Below are 16184 nucleotides of genomic sequence, written 5' to 3'. Positions count from 1 at the left end.
GAGAAAAAAGAAGACAAAAGGTGAGGGAGGGGAAGAGAAAGGGATGGAGAGAAGATAAAGCGAGATTTGTTTTTAATTTGTAATACGTGTTGAGAAATATGAAGAAAATAGTTACTTTTCCTGCCATCAGATTAATCTAACGGCTAAGAGTGTTCACTTGAGGAGTCCAGTGTTCATCTCCCTAATCCTGGTCGGAAACATGCCGCATTTAATTTGAAACAAAGGATATGGGCTCAATTCTAACCAATCAAGTTGATTAAAAAAAAATTTTAATCGAGAACGATAATAAACGTATTTGTCCTTTGGATAGCTGACATGATTATAAACTCAGGTCGTTAAGTGCACGTCCATATCTAAGATAAAAGTGTAAATTGGATCACAACCCAACGCATAACACAAATGTTTAACAAAAACGGACAAAACCCATAAAATGATATTTAGCTCATTACAATTCCCACCACCCACCCAAATCAAAGACATAAAAACCAACACAACAACATGAGAATATCTTAAACTATAACTGTCAAGATCTCACAAGGGGAAAAAAAAAACACTTTTAAAAAAAATCCACATCATGTTTCGACTTCCCTGCCTTGTTAACCACCAAGCAGACGACAAACTCTACAATAGATCTCCATCACCAGAAAAACACACCAAAATTACTGTTAAAAATACTAACTAAAATTCATGAAAAAAATAACACCGTCAAAATAAATTGAGCAAGCAATATATAATGCAAAAATAGGAGATGAAAGCAACTGAGAAAACAGAAAAACAGAGTCAGCATATTATAATGTTTTGGAACAAATCCAACTATATTAGTTTAAAACAAAACCAAACCAAACCTATTTTCAGCACCCTTGATCATGCCAAAATGGAGTTCAATTTCTCTAGAAGGTGTACACATTTGTTGTCACAAGATTGATGAGTTGAAAGACTCTAACGGTAGTGATCTTGAAGGAGAATCTACGAAAGGTCGTGGCGGGACTTGCAGATTTTCTACACTTCCTCTGAACATGTCCAAGACCTCACTAATGTTAGGCCTCTTTGATGGATTGGTTTGTATGCACCACAAACCCACCAAGATCATCTTCCTTGTAGCTTCATTTTCTAATCCAGTCATGACACCACCATTCAATCCCAAACCATTGTCTTCCTCAAGTCGCTTATAGATCCAATGTGGAAAATATGCCTCGCTGCTATTTTCACCCTTGATGTTCTCATTGTTTCTTGCTCCAACCATCTCAAGAATCATCATTCCATAGCTATACACATCAGACTTGTGTGAAACTCCTCCAAAGTTTCGGCTAAACAGTTCCGGAGCAATGTATCCAATTGTGCCTCTTTACTCAAGTAATGAGACAATACTTTCTTTCTTAGTGCACAGTTTTGCTAACCCGAAATCAGATATCTTCGGACAAAAGTCCTCGTCTAGGAGAATGTTGTGAGGCTTTATGTCGAAATGCAGAATCCTGGTATTGCAGCCTTGGTGCAAGTACTCGAGCCCTTGAGCTATCTTGATTGCAATTTGGTACAGATTTTCCCATCCCAAGTATTGTTGTTGATTGGTACTTGCTTTACTCTTGTTGCATATAAATTTTTCGAGAGACCCATTAGACATGAATTCATAGATGAGGGCTCTCTTGCTTCCCTCTAAACAAAATCCCAAAAGAGTGACAATGTTGACATGGGAAGTTCTGCTAATGCTCACAACCTCATTCACAAACTCCGCACCATTACCTTTTGTCGTGTTCAAGACCTTCACCGCCACGAGACGACCGTCGAGTTGTTTTCCTTTGTAGACACACCCATAACCCCCCTGCCCAAGTTTTTCTTTGAAAGAGCTGGTGATCTTCTTTACATCTGAGAAACTATATCTTTTCAGAGGTAAAGGACCACAATCCTTAATAATTGCCTCAAGTTCTGGATCATCAGCATTTGATAGCATCTTTCGTATAATGCAGAAAACAATGGTGCACATAATGGCTATGCTGCCAAAAGCAGCACCAACTCCTGTTTAAAGAAGATTTAAGAGTTTTAAGCAGTCCTGATTCATGCTGAATTGGAGAAAGCAGAGAAAATCATACTTTATAGAGCGTGAGTGCATGACTTACCTATAGCAACCTTCCGCTTCCATCTCGATCGATCTACGACTAAATCGATTAAAAAATGAGCCATTAATAGGGCATTCAAGACATTGATAAAAAGAGTGGGAAAACAAATCACATACCTAACCTGAACATATCAACACAAATCTCATTTATGTCTGTTATCAGCTAATTTTGAAGTGATTTAAGATAGCTGAAAAAATGTTGTTGGATGCTTAAGTTACCTTAGTTAATCACAAAAAAGAAATCTGAGGTATGAAAGTTCACTAGAGAGCGCATTTGCTACCGCTTCTGGACGTCTAGGTGAACTCCCTAAGGCCTTTTTATGAGGCTCCCACCGTGATCAGAGTACGGGATATACGCGACCTTAATCCTATGACCTATATAATATGTGGAGAGACTGTTTTCAGTGGCAACTCACATCATCAGCAGCATTTAGAAATGCTATTTCCATTGATACCTAAACTGAAATAGTTTTTCGAATTCACACACTAACAAGGGCAAAAGAAGGGTTCCTCCTACCAAGGAAGGAATATGCACATTTCATTTCACTTCAATATCACATAAAACACTACCAATCATAGCAGGATATTCAGCCAAACACTCTGGCATTGGCCATCTTAATGTATTTGATTCTCCCTAAAGGCAGACACCTGACCACAATAAACTAATATTTGGCCATTACCTTAACCAGTATTGACACTTACCAAAATAGCACTTTCATGCCAGTGGCAGTCTGCCAGTGGCAGTGGCGTGACTATTGTAGTGATTGTACAATCACAATCACGCCGATACTATTGGAGTGACTATTTTTTTTGGTCATTCACACCCAATAGCCAGGACACTGCTCTACATGAGGACATAAGTAACACAGCATGACAAACACAAACAAGTGGACTGCTGAGGTGGGCTGTGACTGTGTCCAGCAAGCCATGAAAGTAAGACTTACCAGTAACACACAGCAAGGAATGATGCCTGTCTGTGCAGAAGCATCTGAACTGGTAAACTTGGTAATCAAATCCACACTTTCCTCCGCTCCGCTCGCAGACACTGCAGTTGCTGGCAGTCCACGACAACCCGAATCCCGTCCTCAGTGTCTCAACAACTAGTCCATCACTTCTCATTCCATTCGCATCAACTGGTGCCTTGGTCACAATCCCATTTCTACACTGATCTAATGCGTAACCCAAATCCGGATTCTCCTCAAACAAAGCCAGAGTGGACGAACTACCATTTCCAGTACCTGGACAATCGAGCTTGTACTCTGTAAGGTTGCGATCGATCGATGATGAGCTACAATTATAGAGCAAGAAAATGTTTGTGGCACTAATTGGCTGAAATGGGTTGGTTGCAGGGAGCGACAGGTTTTGAATTGGAGGGACACAGTTAGTGTTTGTATAATAGAATGCTGCGGCGTTTGAGACGCGAAGGGATTGATTGTTGTAGAAGATTTGGTGGATGATGTAGTCGTTGTCGGACAATCTAATAACCGGCTGACCATTGTTGTTGCAAGAGAGGTTGAATCCAGGGAAGCCACAGAAGGCCTTTTGCTGTCCTTGGATGTAGAATGGGTAGCGTATTTCTTGGGTGTCATTGAAACAAGTTCTGGGGACCTTACAGGCTTCATAGTGAGAGTCCACACCTAAAGCAGATACTATGAACAAATTTAGGAGAATCAAGATCCATAAAATGTTTTGATTCATTTGAAGATCCTCAGAGAGGAGAGGAGAGAGAAAGAGGAAGAGAGAGTGGAAGATGAATGCAATCTTTGGTGACTTGACAAGTTCAACCCAACAACCATGTTCAAAATTTTTCATTTTGATGATCCAAAGTTGAAATTGTTGCAATATTGAAAGTTGAAACTGCAAACTCGATGACTATATTAATATAGGAAAATTGAATATTCTCCATTCTCTGTGATAATAGTATAGGAAAGAAGGAGCAGAGAAAGTTCAAAAGCGTTAACAATCACACTGATATGAACTTTTGAGATTGGAGAGCTCAATGTCCATATAAATCCATGCGAGAATCTCATACTTCTGATTTCCCAATACCTTGCATATGAGATTGTAACCAACACTCAATTAAATTGGACCATTTCGGAGTCAAGTCAATGTATGCATATTTCTCATTTTCCCACGACACGTGAGAAGAAAGTTGTAGTCGACCATTATTGCTGTCTTTATGCCACAACAAGCAAGCAAGTTTTCGTTGTCATCATCATCATCTTCTTCTTTCCTTGTTGGGATAACAGTAATTGATGTTGGAAAAGGACTCTTCTAACTAAATTTGTATATGCTAAATCATTGAGATCAATAATTTTAGATTTCCCCAAGTGAATTAGCCTCAAGAGTAGTTGATATATGTGGTGGGAATTTTGATTTAGGTTTCTAAGGTAGTGCATGTTTGTGTAGGCTAGAGAAACGTCTTGAAATGTACCCTTTTACCTATTTAGTGCAACTGTGCAAGTGCATGCACAGTAGGGATGTTTACATCGTCATCATGGAGTAGTCTGGATGGCAGGCGAATATTGGCATGTGAAAGTTAGATGCATGTACTCGGATTCAATATCATGCTTGAGATTATATTAATGAATGAATTAGAACATATATTGGGACGTACCGCTGCCTTCGAAATTTACCATACAGAAGTGGGACGACTCTCGGGTGGATTCTCTGGGAACAAAAAAAAAGGTCTGGATTTGCATCATGGTGCATTTGGAACACTGTATCTCCATTGGGATTGCACTCAAACTTGAGAAACTATTATTTATAGCCAAAGGGAAAAAGATAAACTAGCAGGAAATGAATCCAAGTCAGTTATCAATGCATCAATCTTAATAGACAAAGAACATGTATTAGTTCATAATGTATCAAATATCAGATGGTAGTATGTAAGAGATTGCAGATAGACTATACCAGTCATTCTGAAGAGTGAGCTTCACATACATTAAGCAATTAAGCATCAAACAATCTAATCATGTGTGGTGAACAAATTAAAAATCTGAGCAAGCTGACTGACATTGCAAACTCTAGTATATACATACACTGTGATTCTTTTTCTTGGTTAGAGATAAGCAGCAAGAGACACATCATTTACTACAAGTTTTACTACATGTCGAAGCATATAACATCCCAAGTATATTACACTACAGAGAGAGTATGGTTATATGGAACTTTGAAGTCTAAAATCAAGTCAATGGGTGCTACCTTCCCCCGGCACAGTCCGATTTGTGGATCCTTTGATAGACAATCTTCCTTCAAAATATGCAAAATACCTCCAGCTTGTGGTCCTCACTCCATAAAGATGAACCAATTTTAAAATGTAGGCATCCGCTAAAATGCCAAAATTGGGCCGATCATCTTGTCCATGGGGGTTTATTGAAGAATCGAATTAAATGAACCATCACCCTTCCCAACTGTATTCTGTGATGCTTTCTTAGTCCATTTTGAGACAACAGAATGAGGAAAACTACCATGGTTCAGAGTTATTGCTGAAAAAGTTTCTGTCTGACGCCTTGCTCCAACCTTTTTCCATCAAGATCAAAGTAAGCCGTACCATCAATCTCTCAACAGCATCGTTCTCCAGGCTGCTAAATTTATTGGATGAAGGGCTTTCCGGGGAAGAACTCTGCCATTGTTAAAAGAGACTTGTAAGTTCATTGGGATGGAATTCACATTTTATGCCACATGGATAGAAAATTTACCTTTGTTTCTTGATACAGCTTGAGATACTGCAGTGACTTTTCAAAAAATCCGCAATGGTAAAGAAGAATGCTGTAATCTCTGAACTCCCTCGGGTCAGTTTGTAGAAGTATAAGACGTTCACAAGCTGCAAAATATGCAACAATATCCATATGAGAATAGTCATAAAGTAATCAAGCACATATCTTCTGATAAGTATCTTCTGATAAAATTTGTGGGCAAACAATAGAATTGCCTCCAAAAAAAAAAAGAATATACACTACACTGAGCCAGCATTATGGTTTGTAGACCACCTTTGGAATCTCGTTCTTGACAACTTAACCTAACAAATACATCAACAATGTAAAGATTTTCCTTCGATTATAACTATCTGCTTACTAACAGAAACACAGTATACATAAGCAGATACATGTGTACTTATTGTTTTCCGACTTATACATATCTTAGATTGCAATAAACTCGTGTCTTGTGTTTTTTTACCATAACAGGGGAAGAAAAAGTTATCATCAAAATGATTCTTCATACATACCAGCTAATGCACGCCTCATATCGCCAAAACGTACACTGGTCCAAACACCACGTTCAAGCCTATGTTGAGCAGCCTTTGCAGATGCAACCTGAAAACCACTGTAATTGGGACAAAAGGAAAAAAATAAAAAATAAAGAGTTGAATGGTTAATGTTGAAAAATGATTACAAAAGAAATTGGACAGGGCTGATGGGGTGGACAGATTGAACCAGGAATTACTTGTCTTTTCGGCTCATTCATGGTCAGTTTTTTACATCATCATGTTTCATCATTGAGGTGAAACTTTTCCCCTATTTTCACTCTTTATTTTATGGTTCCACTTGTAAGTTGCATCTTACATAGTTGTACTTTGACGGGAATGTTACCTGAACCTGAATGGTGGCCAGTACAGTTTTCAAACCAGAGAAATTGAGCAACACAAACACAAGCTGAGAGGTGGGAGCAGTAAAATGAAAATACCTTTCTCTGACAACATTTGATTTATCAGTGCAATTCGCAACCTCTGCTGCACTTAAGAATAAAGTCTTAGGATCATCATGTTGAAAAGGCCAAAATGCCTCCTTCAAATTTTTCAAAACCTGCAAATGCAGTACACTATAAGGATCAAAGCCAAAAATTCAGAAGCAATTGGTGATTCATTTATAATGACGACAAAATGGGGGAAAAAACAGTATAGGTATGCATTAAATCATGTAAATACAATAAGGATGCAGGAAAAAGGTACACAAGATTGAAAGCCTTTATTATTTATCAAGAAAGAAGCACCAGAAGGATATGCAGACTGCAGTTATCAGGATCAGCAATAACTCATGCATGTATCTGAAGCCCTTCGTAATCTTGGGGAAATCTCAAATGGCAATTCAATATGCACTTTCAGGAAATGTTTATCAGGCTGTGTGTTCATAAATTAGAGGCTATGTCCATATATCCTATATGTAATAAACTTTACATGAATGGCTTCGCTAATGCATGTAGGTTGATGAAACCATAACGCCACTAACATCTTTCCTCCTTTCAGATACCTTATCTACATTAAGGTTCTTCTTAGTTCTTACCCATTGCCCCCTTCTGCATTTGTCTGGACAATCTTCACTCTAGATTGTTACACATGCATAAAGAGCCTTGAGAAACTAGACAGTTTCCCATTGCAAAACTTCCAAATTTTTTTGAAAAGCATATGCGTGCAAGGTGAAAACAAGGATCAATTTCGTGCTTCTCCACTTACCTAGGTCCCATAAAATCTAAAAGCATATCTATGAAAGGATGCAGAGTTACCTCCACCAGTAGGTTTTGTGTTGTCATTATATGTGATTGATCAGATGCCTTGCTTTTCAGCTTATGATAGCCTCTGGGAAGACCATAACGATCATGAGGGAAGAATATCTCACAATCAAAATCCAATATGGTCCACAAGCGTAGCATTTTCAAGATTTCTGAATATATAAGTGACAGCATAGCAGCGGATCCTGATCGATGTGTCAAAACCTGCTCAGAGTATCAACATACATTAACCAAAAAAGCTCCACCACAAAGTTGAAGTTATGAGAAAGAAGGCAGAATTCCTAACTGAGTGAAGATACAAAGCCCGTGGCTCTAATTGATTCCTTGTATAGTAGCTTCTTCGGAAACCCTGACCACGAACAAAAAGGATATTATTTATGTCAAGATGGCATTGCATCAGTAAGGGGAAAAAGATACCTTCTTGCCATACAAATAGCTCTCCAAACATTCCAAGAAAATCTCCGGGGATGAGCCAAAAGAAGAGTTATAGAAAGAAAGGTAGCCCGTTGAGAGATCATCCAATCTTTCCACAAAAGCATCCACAGGGAGTGGAACGGAGGAGTGTGATACAAGGGAATCATCTTCTGCTGCTATATAGAGAGCCGTTTTCCCCAAATCAACACGTCTATTAATGCTTATGCTGGTTTGCCTCTCTATACTTGACAGTCTCTCAATCTGGGACATGAAACCCTTCCTAGCCTCCTGCACTCCATAGTTGCATTGATTTAATTTTACCACAAAAGAATAATCAAATTGAATTCATCCAATCAACAAAACTCATCAAAATTAATCTATTTTCAGTCTAAATTATCGATAATGCATTACACAACTCGACAAAATAGAGCATTGAATAGGATTCAACAAAATTCCATTTCTCTAATATACACATCCACAAATGGAAAGCTAGACAAGCTCGAGCGAACTTAATCGAAAACCATAAATATATATATATATATATATATATATATATATATATATATATATATGTGCAATTTTACATACTCTGGCATGGGTGGTGTCGACTCCAGAGGAATCAAGAGCATCGTGCAAGACGAATCCGAGATCAGTGACTGCATATTGAGGTTGGGATCCGCAGCAATAGACCGCTCTGTGACAAGGTTTTGAGAAGGAAGGGCATGATTGGTATTTCAAAAACTTCGACGAAGAAGAAGAGGATGGTAGTACAGATGTAAGCCATGGAAACGAACAAGCTAGAGTAACTACGGAGCTCATACTGTTGTGCTATTTTTTTACTGAACAGAACACAGAGTCTCTGTTTTTTGGGAGAACAATTGCAGAGCAGGATAAAAAGATTTTTAGTTGTTCTCTTGTGGAGATAGTAGGACCCATGTACCCAATAGTGAGGAATATACATATACACGTGCGAGAATTCAGTCTGTTTTTTCGATTTTTCTATTGGTTCTTTAGAGAGAGATGTAAATTTTTTGGAAAATAACCGACCAATCAATTCGGTTATCAATCGATTCGATTATGATCAACAGCTAAGACAAAAGTAGATAAAAAATTTAAAAAGTAAAACACAAAGTTTGTCCCGTTTTAGTCATACACGGGAAATTATATTTTGGCAACTATTTTGGTTGGAAACTGGTGGAGGAAGATGTGTCTCATCCAGACGAGTCGAATAATACTGTTGATGGCCGGATCAACGATGGGAAGAGTTGATAGTGCCGTGACCTCAAGCTCAATTTTCAACATGATTCAATCAATGGATGGTTGGTAAAAATTTGTGACGATCAAGAGTTTTGATAAATCCGCGATCCAAAACAGTAGCCAGATAACAATTTTAGTGTAGGAATGTTAGAGTTGATAGTCATTGGGCATGACTGAAGATAAATCATTGCACTGTTTTCATAAAATGTGATTCCTTGGAGATTTGTCTGAGTTTTCCAAGATACCCATGTAATGAAGAATATACAAGAGACTAAGAGAGATTCAAATCAATATCTGCAACAGTTGTATACTTGCAAAGAACTAAACTGGCTAATAATGACAATTTGAGATACTGCAACTCATCCTCCTCTCTTTTTTCCCCTTTCAAACACATCTACATGATCCAAGTGTGTTAGTTCATAGCTGCTTATGGTTTGGAGGAAAATGGATAGGCCCGGACACCGCCAACATATGTTGCATCCACTGATGCAGAACCATCAGCTACAAAGTCGTCCCATGAATTAGTCGACAGTACTACAAAATCTGCAAATTTTCCAGGAGTTAATGATCCCAGATCACGGTCAAGAAAGCAAGCGCGAGAAGCTGACATAGTGTGCCTGCAAAAGCAAGAATGAGCTCAGTAGCTACAGAAAGCAACGTTAGAGACCCACGGGCACTTGCCAGAGAGCATGCGCGCACACACACAGATGTATGAGGTTGAAGTTTAAAGCTCAAAGGCAGGAAAGCCAAACGAGCAGATATAGATTTTTATATGATCTAATACTAATTGCATGTCTTGATCGGTTGATCATCAACCATCTTAAATTTTATGGTTGATAAATTTGCTATACAGGACAGAAGGGAAGCTAGACAATATGCTGTTCTGGCTAGACCTTGAATCGACACGGGGATTAGTAGTGAGGTGGTGAGGAGGCAATTTAATTTGTAAAAATTCCGGGTTATGTTCTTAAACTCGGGATTAGTAAATTGTTCTCAGAAATTAGACGATCAACTATGTATAAAACAGACCAAACAAGCATATCACATCACAAAGTAGATGACAGATGAAGAATCATATTGGCATTGCTTACGCAATTAAAGCTTCTTCCAATGAAATACACTCAGATGGAATCCACGCATTTTCCCAACCAGGTGGAGTTCTTTTCATTGCTGTCTTGATACTTTCCAAAGGGTTGATATCTGCAACCTGAAAAACACACTGATTAGGAATTTCGAAAAGAAAAGAAAATCAGATAGCCTAAATCATCTTAAGAAAATATCCAAGAAATAGTAGGAAAATATAAAATCCCAAACATAGGAAAATGAGAGTCCTAATGCTCACCGGCCAGTCAGAACCAAAGGCCAATTGAGCATGTCCGGCTAGAAGTGATCGGAATAGATAAGATCCCTTTTGAGCCCTATCCATCCCCAGTTTCCTTATTGCAGAATCAGCATCATCCAATAGGTGCTCTGGCTATTGAAGATTGTCATTAAACCATTACACAAAAATACAAGCTTTGTTGCTGAAACGAAATGTGAACAGATGCTTAAATGTTCTGGACAAATCATGACAAGTTAAATTGGTTCATATCCATACTAAATTTGCCATCTCCTAAGGTGACAAATTTTGTGCGTCTGTTTTTCTGTAAAACTCGCCATTTGCGTTGAGTGTATATGGAATGCTATTAAATTATAAAGAATGCTTAGGATTGACAAGAATGGGAAAAGAGAAAAGAAAAGGAAAATAAATCCAATACGTTCTCATTGTAGGGAATTTACAATACAAGATCTGGATGCAAACTTTTTTCCTTTATAAAATCCTCAAGCAATGCTCACAAGCAGCTTCATGATAGCAGGATGTTAGCAGTTAAGACTTAAGAGGCTTCAAAAAGCTACTACAATATTTAAATAGAAAGAAAAAACCTGTACTGAAGCAAAAATCCCTTGTTCGCCAAACCGATCAGCGGCCCCAGGTGTCAAATGTTGGGCATGCTCAACCTGAAAGAGTTTGTGCCAGAAAAAAAAACAATGGGGCATAATTGTTGAACAGTTAGAACTAGTATTACCAGTCAACTTAAAGGGCAGACTAGAGAAGGCAAAAAATATCTTTCTATAAGCTTAATTCATTTTTGAGCAACAAATTTTACCCTGAATCTCCGGTCCCTTTCTCCGTTCTTTGATGCAACTGACTCAAACATATCCAGAATCAAGTCATTTGCTTTATCACCTATAGCATGAATAGCAACCTGAAAGAAGTTAAAAAGTAGAAGTCAAACACTACTAATAACATTCAGCACACAACACGTATCAGGGCTTTAACAAGACAAGGAAGCACCTGGAGCCCAAATTTATCAGATGCTGTAGTCATGTTCGAGAGTGTCTTGAACTCCAGGACTTGTAGGCCATAATTCTGAGGCTCATCCACATACGGCTGCAAAATTAAACCTTTCGCTTTTCTTAATAAAAGAACCATTTTGCTAAACGGTTTATGTAAAAAAAAGAGTAAACAATCTAGCATGGATATGATCAAAATAGATGAAAACTTGTTACAAAGTAAAGTTGTAGAGCTGCCTACAAGCCATGTTTGATTTCTATTATGGCTACGGTTCATTACTGTGTGATGCTTTCAAAAGTAGCATTGAAGATCTCTGGTTCACATTAGGTTTGGAATATTTTTTTCTTTTAGTGAAATCTCGTATACACAATTCCTTAGGTGACCTCTCTTGTGATTTGGAAAGAAAATTATAGAATGGAAAATGAAGAAAAAGAAGGCATTTTGTTTGGTTAAAATATATTGGGTGGGCACTGGTAGTGCAATGATAGAATAGTAGACAAGTTCCAAGCTGATCTTAAATCAACCAGACTACCAGAGTATTCTCGTTCTAACCTCGTGAAAGAGTGCACTGTTAGAGCCTAAAGACCCATCAGCAAAAGCCTTGACACCACCCAAATAAATCCAGTTGCTCAACGCATGCCCTGTTTTGCTAATAAGATCCTGAGTGGCATATAACTATATAAGTAAAGAATGCGAAAGCAGGAAATGTAACTTCACTTGATAAACAAAAGTAACGAAAATGTCGCCTTTCCAAACTATGAATGAATGAGAACACCATCACCAGAACTACCCATCGAAGGAAATGGATTAACAGAAATAACAATTTAGTGAGGAAGTTTTCTAACCAATCAAAATGTAGTTAGATGAACTAACATTCATATAAATTTTGAACAAAAATTGGCTTAAATATGGTTGAACAAAAGTGAAACTGGCAGTTGATATATGACAACCACGTTCATGTTTTTCTGATTTTCATGGGCTACAAAGAAAAATCTGTCCTCTGATTTAGACATTCATTCATTTCAAAATATAAAATCAAGGAAAATTTTATAACCAGCTAGCTATATAAAATTATAGGGAAGTAAAATAAAGCAGATTTCCAATGCAGAAGATAGAGAGAAATGATACAACTAAGCGTGACCACGTCTCTAACGGGAAAAATAAGCAAACTCTGATCATCATCTTCCCTGAAGAATTGGCCCAGGAATACACATCTGTTAAGAACAAAAACCTCAGAAAACAAATAAACGAATTGCAATGTAAAACAGATATACAGGACAAGCAAGTGCATTATCAATTTGCAAGATTCCATCTAAAGAGGCCACACGAGCTTTATTTTATTTTATTATTATTTCTTTGGATAGCTAGCTAAAAATTTCCCCAACTATAGAAGGGATGGAAGCCTTGAACCCATCATATATAACATAAGTACCCAAAGAAAGAGAACTTCACAGGAAAAGATAATCACCGCGACAAGTTCCTCGAAACCCTATATTTAACCAGACTGAGTGAAAGCTCTAACCATCAAAAGCTAAAATCACTAAACCAAAGCACGAATCTTAAAGACCTGACTAAATCAGGTATAATCAAGCAAGAGATCCATCTTTATGGCCCACGAATTTAATAGTTTGCATGACATATGAAAATAATACAATCACTTTCCTGGAAGCTTAATCAGTTTCCCATTTTTTCTTGACATTTGTTCAAATTAAGATCATCAATAAGAATTCTCCATTTTTCAATTGCATTTTCATAACATTTTGGCACTTAGTAATTCTACTTTAAATGACTATTTTGGATGCCAAAGCCAATATATGTCGCTACAAATTTTATCAGAAGGAATTGTTATGACGGAAACCTGAAAGATCCTCCCAGGAGTGTTCCATTGAAGTTCCAGGAAAATATCTTCCAAAATCAACAACTGTTGTCACACCCCTCATTAAGGCAAGATTGCTAGCTCTAAGTAAAGCTTCCCTCCTTTCATAGACTGAGACCTCTGGAATCTGTGGGAGAAGAAGTTGCATCGCAGCATCAATCAGCAATCCTGTAGGATCTGCATGATGGCGATGTTTAATTGGAAGTCATTGCTGGAGACGTATGTATTTAACAGTAAAATGTGTACCAATCAAATTTGTGCTGATGAGGAGCAAAAGCAAAAGGGAAAGGAAAAACAAAGTAAGGAGTTCTCCTCAAAGGAAACAACAGAAATGTAGATGCATATGTATCATCTTGCTTCGGAAACAAAATGTTCTTGTGACAGGTAATTCTATATCTGTATATTCAACAAGAGTGTCCATCTAAGACTGTAAGACATAAGAAGGATATCTCCGTTCGTGAAAGAAAAAAGAAGACATAAGAAGGATCGTGCAACATCACTCTTTCCTGCACAGAGAATTTGTAAGTGGCGGAGAGACTCTACTATTGCCTTATCTCCAAATTCAAGAAGGAAGGAATAAAAACCCAGTAAAAATAGAAAGTCCAATGCCAACAACATGCTTCCAACCCAAGACAACTGCGCTCCACACTATTGTCTGGTCCATAACAAGTGGTGAGACGCTCAAAAGTTTCAAAAAAGGTTGATGAGAGCATAGATCTACTCCGAGCAGTGCAGTTGCATCTATATAAAACTAATTGATAAAACAAAATGTTACCTCCATTAGAAGTTTTTATAATAGTTCCACCATTCGGATCTTTTGACATATTATTAATTCCAGCCAACTTTAGTGCCACAGAATTAGCCAGGCCCATATGACCATCCATTCTTGAAAGCCAAACCTGCAACAAGAATTATCTTAGAAAAACATTGCTCTTCAAATCCCAATATCTGGTGCCAATAGCTAATATCAATTAGTTTAAGCATTCTTACAGGATTATAGGGTGTAATTTCATCAATCCATGAAGCTGTTGGTAATTCTCCACCCCACAGATCATTATTCCATCCACCACCCAACACCCAGGAGCCTTGTTTTGAATCTGAAAAAAGTTGGTCCCAACAATTTTTTTTCAGAATGTTCTATTACACTAACTCATTTCTTGCTTATGTATACAAAACAAGCACATAGAAGAACACCAAATACATGCAAGTTTGTAGACAAGAATGAATGCCTACTTCATGAGTCTACACTTTCTTTGTCCATAAAAATATAATTCGTGTATTACAACCTCCTCCAGGTAAAACAAATTTTAAAGGAGCTGTATCCAAGAACACATGTAACAGAGCTTAAGAAAGCACGGCCATTACTCGTGACCCGTTCTCTGATTCTTCTCAAAAATTCATCTTTTGTATTTACACCGTGAAGATCCACCCGCATCATCTGCCCAACATTGAAATTGAAAAAACCTGAAACCATTATAACACCACAGAGACCCCAACCAAACCAACCCGAAAGGTGAATTACGCACTGACCACTACCTGTAGTCCTCCAGAAATAAAATGTACATGTGAATCAATAAATCCAGGAACCACAACATTTCCTTCAACATTCAGCTCTTTAGTCCCTTCTCCTACCAAATCCTGAAATTTCAGAAATCAATTAACAACCACGATAAGACAGCGTTTTCAATTCAGTTCCTATACTTATACTTGAGTAATTCCAATATTTTCAGAAATGGTGAAATTAAAGCACCTGAATAGAGGAGTAGTTTCCGATGCGGAGTATCCTGCCGTTGTGGACGGCCATGGAGTCGGCGAAAGGCAGAGAAGCATCGCTGGTGTATATGATCCCATTCCGCACAATCAAATCCGCTACTAATCTTCTCGAGTTCAATTTCAACCAATCTAAATCAATAAAAAAAACACACGAATTAGCAGCTTTATGTCTATGACTTTAAGTATGTATCCATTGAAACAGGGCAAGTCATGAAGAGATTACAATGGGTGGTTTCGAGAAGAGGCAGCGACAGAAAAGACAGAGCGAAGACGACAGTGGCGGAGACGACTATGTAAAGACTCATGCTTTCACTCTGCTACTTCAAGGTCTGAGAAATTGAGACTCTCCTTCATTCTTCCTCATAGCACTACTTACACAAATATTCTTACTCGGTCGCGAGATTAATCCATGGTATTTGGACCTTAGGGTGGCAGAACTAAATCCGGTCCGGATGATCGTATTTGTCCGACTTTGTAAATAACATGTGGCAAAACTCAGTCCGGACAGGAATTGATACTTATTAAATCAAATTTGAATATTGTTTGAAATCTGGATACAAACATAAAAATTTTATCCGACTTAAAATCGGATTAGAGTCAAAACACAAAAAAATTTATCTGGTTTACTTGTTCAGATTCTAACTCGATTAAGTTATTATTTGATTTACTTGTTCAGATTTAAACCAATTCGAGTTTAGTCAATTAAGAACATCCGAAAATTCAATTTGGATTAAAGTAATCAGATTCAAGTCCAAACATAAAAATTTTACCTGATTTACTTGTTCAGATTCTAACTCAATTTAAGTTATTATTTGGTTTATTTATTCATATTTAAACCAATTCGAGTTTGATCAATTAAGTACCTCCAAAATTTAATTTGAATTAGAGCCCAAAAATACAAATATTTC

At 37.6% G+C, this 16184-nt stretch overlaps 2 protein-coding genes and 1 pseudogene across 6 annotated transcripts; all 3 read right to left on the bottom strand.

The window, feature by feature from the left end:
• Positions 1-712: 712 nt before the first annotated feature.
• Positions 713-4174, bottom strand: LOC119980499 (annotated as a pseudogene).
• Positions 4175-5110: 936 nt separating this feature from the next.
• On the bottom strand, positions 5111-8927 carry LOC119980524. 2 transcript variants are annotated; one of them, XM_038823252.1, is made up of 8 exons: positions 8624-8927; positions 8039-8323; positions 7908-7970; positions 7616-7825; positions 6800-6918; positions 6342-6439; positions 5815-5939; positions 5111-5738 (listed from the first exon to the last, which is right to left on the bottom strand). In XM_038823252.1, the coding sequence occupies exons 1-8, from the start codon at positions 8852-8854 to the stop codon at positions 5580-5582; spliced, it is 1290 nt and encodes a 429-aa protein (XP_038679180.1). In that variant the 5' UTR covers positions 8855-8927; the 3' UTR covers positions 5111-5579. The 2 variants fall into 2 exon arrangements, with proteins under 2 accessions (XP_038679180.1, XP_038679181.1); XM_038823253.1 differs by lacking the exon at positions 5111-5738 and adding an exon at positions 6106-6134.
• Positions 8928-9462: 535 nt separating this feature from the next.
• Positions 9463-15682, bottom strand: LOC119981173 (protein LONG AFTER FAR-RED 3). Of its 4 annotated transcripts, none has more exons than XR_005464058.1 (15): positions 15500-15681; positions 15254-15405; positions 15040-15141; positions 14869-14941; positions 14494-14600; positions 14279-14402; positions 13486-13680; positions 12756-12841; positions 12180-12287; positions 11628-11723; positions 11440-11538; positions 11216-11290; positions 10635-10766; positions 10384-10492; positions 9463-9909 (listed from the first exon to the last, which is right to left on the bottom strand). XR_005464058.1 is itself a non-coding variant. In XM_038824222.1 (15 exons), the coding sequence occupies exons 1-15, from the start codon at positions 15579-15581 to the stop codon at positions 9814-9816; spliced, it is 1569 nt and encodes a 522-aa protein (XP_038680150.1). In that variant the 5' UTR covers positions 15582-15680; the 3' UTR covers positions 9463-9813. The 4 variants fall into 4 exon arrangements, 2 of the variants coding, with proteins under 2 accessions (XP_038680150.1, XP_038680149.1); XM_038824222.1 differs by having other exon boundaries at positions 9463-9835; positions 10384-10499; positions 15500-15680; XM_038824221.1 differs by having other exon boundaries at positions 10384-10499; positions 15500-15674.
• Positions 15683-16184: the final 502 nt, after the last annotated feature.

This window comes from Tripterygium wilfordii, chromosome 16, assembly GCF_013401445.1.
Source record: "Tripterygium wilfordii isolate XIE 37 chromosome 16, ASM1340144v1, whole genome shotgun sequence".
NCBI lineage: Eukaryota > Viridiplantae > Streptophyta > Magnoliopsida > Celastrales > Celastraceae > Tripterygium > Tripterygium wilfordii.
This window is presented reverse-complemented; position numbering and strand designations above follow the sequence as displayed.

Coding starts and splice junctions, on each gene's coding strand:
- LOC119980524 (XM_038823252.1), bottom strand. CDS start 8,854: ATGAGCTCCGTAGTTACTCTAGCTTGTTCGTTTCCATGGCTTACATCT. Junction 7,971..8,038: donor GCTATTTGTATGGCAAGAAG/GTATCTTTTTCC, acceptor GTTCGTGGTCAG/GGTTTCCGAAGAAGCTACTA. Junction 6,440..6,799: donor TCAAATGTTGTCAGAGAAAG/GTATTTTCATTT, acceptor TCCCAATTACAG/TGGTTTTCAGGTTGCATCTG.
- LOC119981173 (XM_038824221.1), bottom strand. CDS start 15,581: ATGAGTCTTTACATAGTCGTCTCCGCCACTGTCGTCTTCGCTCTGTCT. Junction 15,142..15,253: donor GAAACTACTCCTCTATTCAG/GTGCTTTAATTT, acceptor CTGAAATTTCAG/GATTTGGTAGGAGAAGGGAC. Junction 12,288..12,755: donor AGACGTGGTCACGCTTAGTT/GTATCATTTCTC, acceptor TATGCCACTCAG/GATCTTATTAGCAAAACAGG.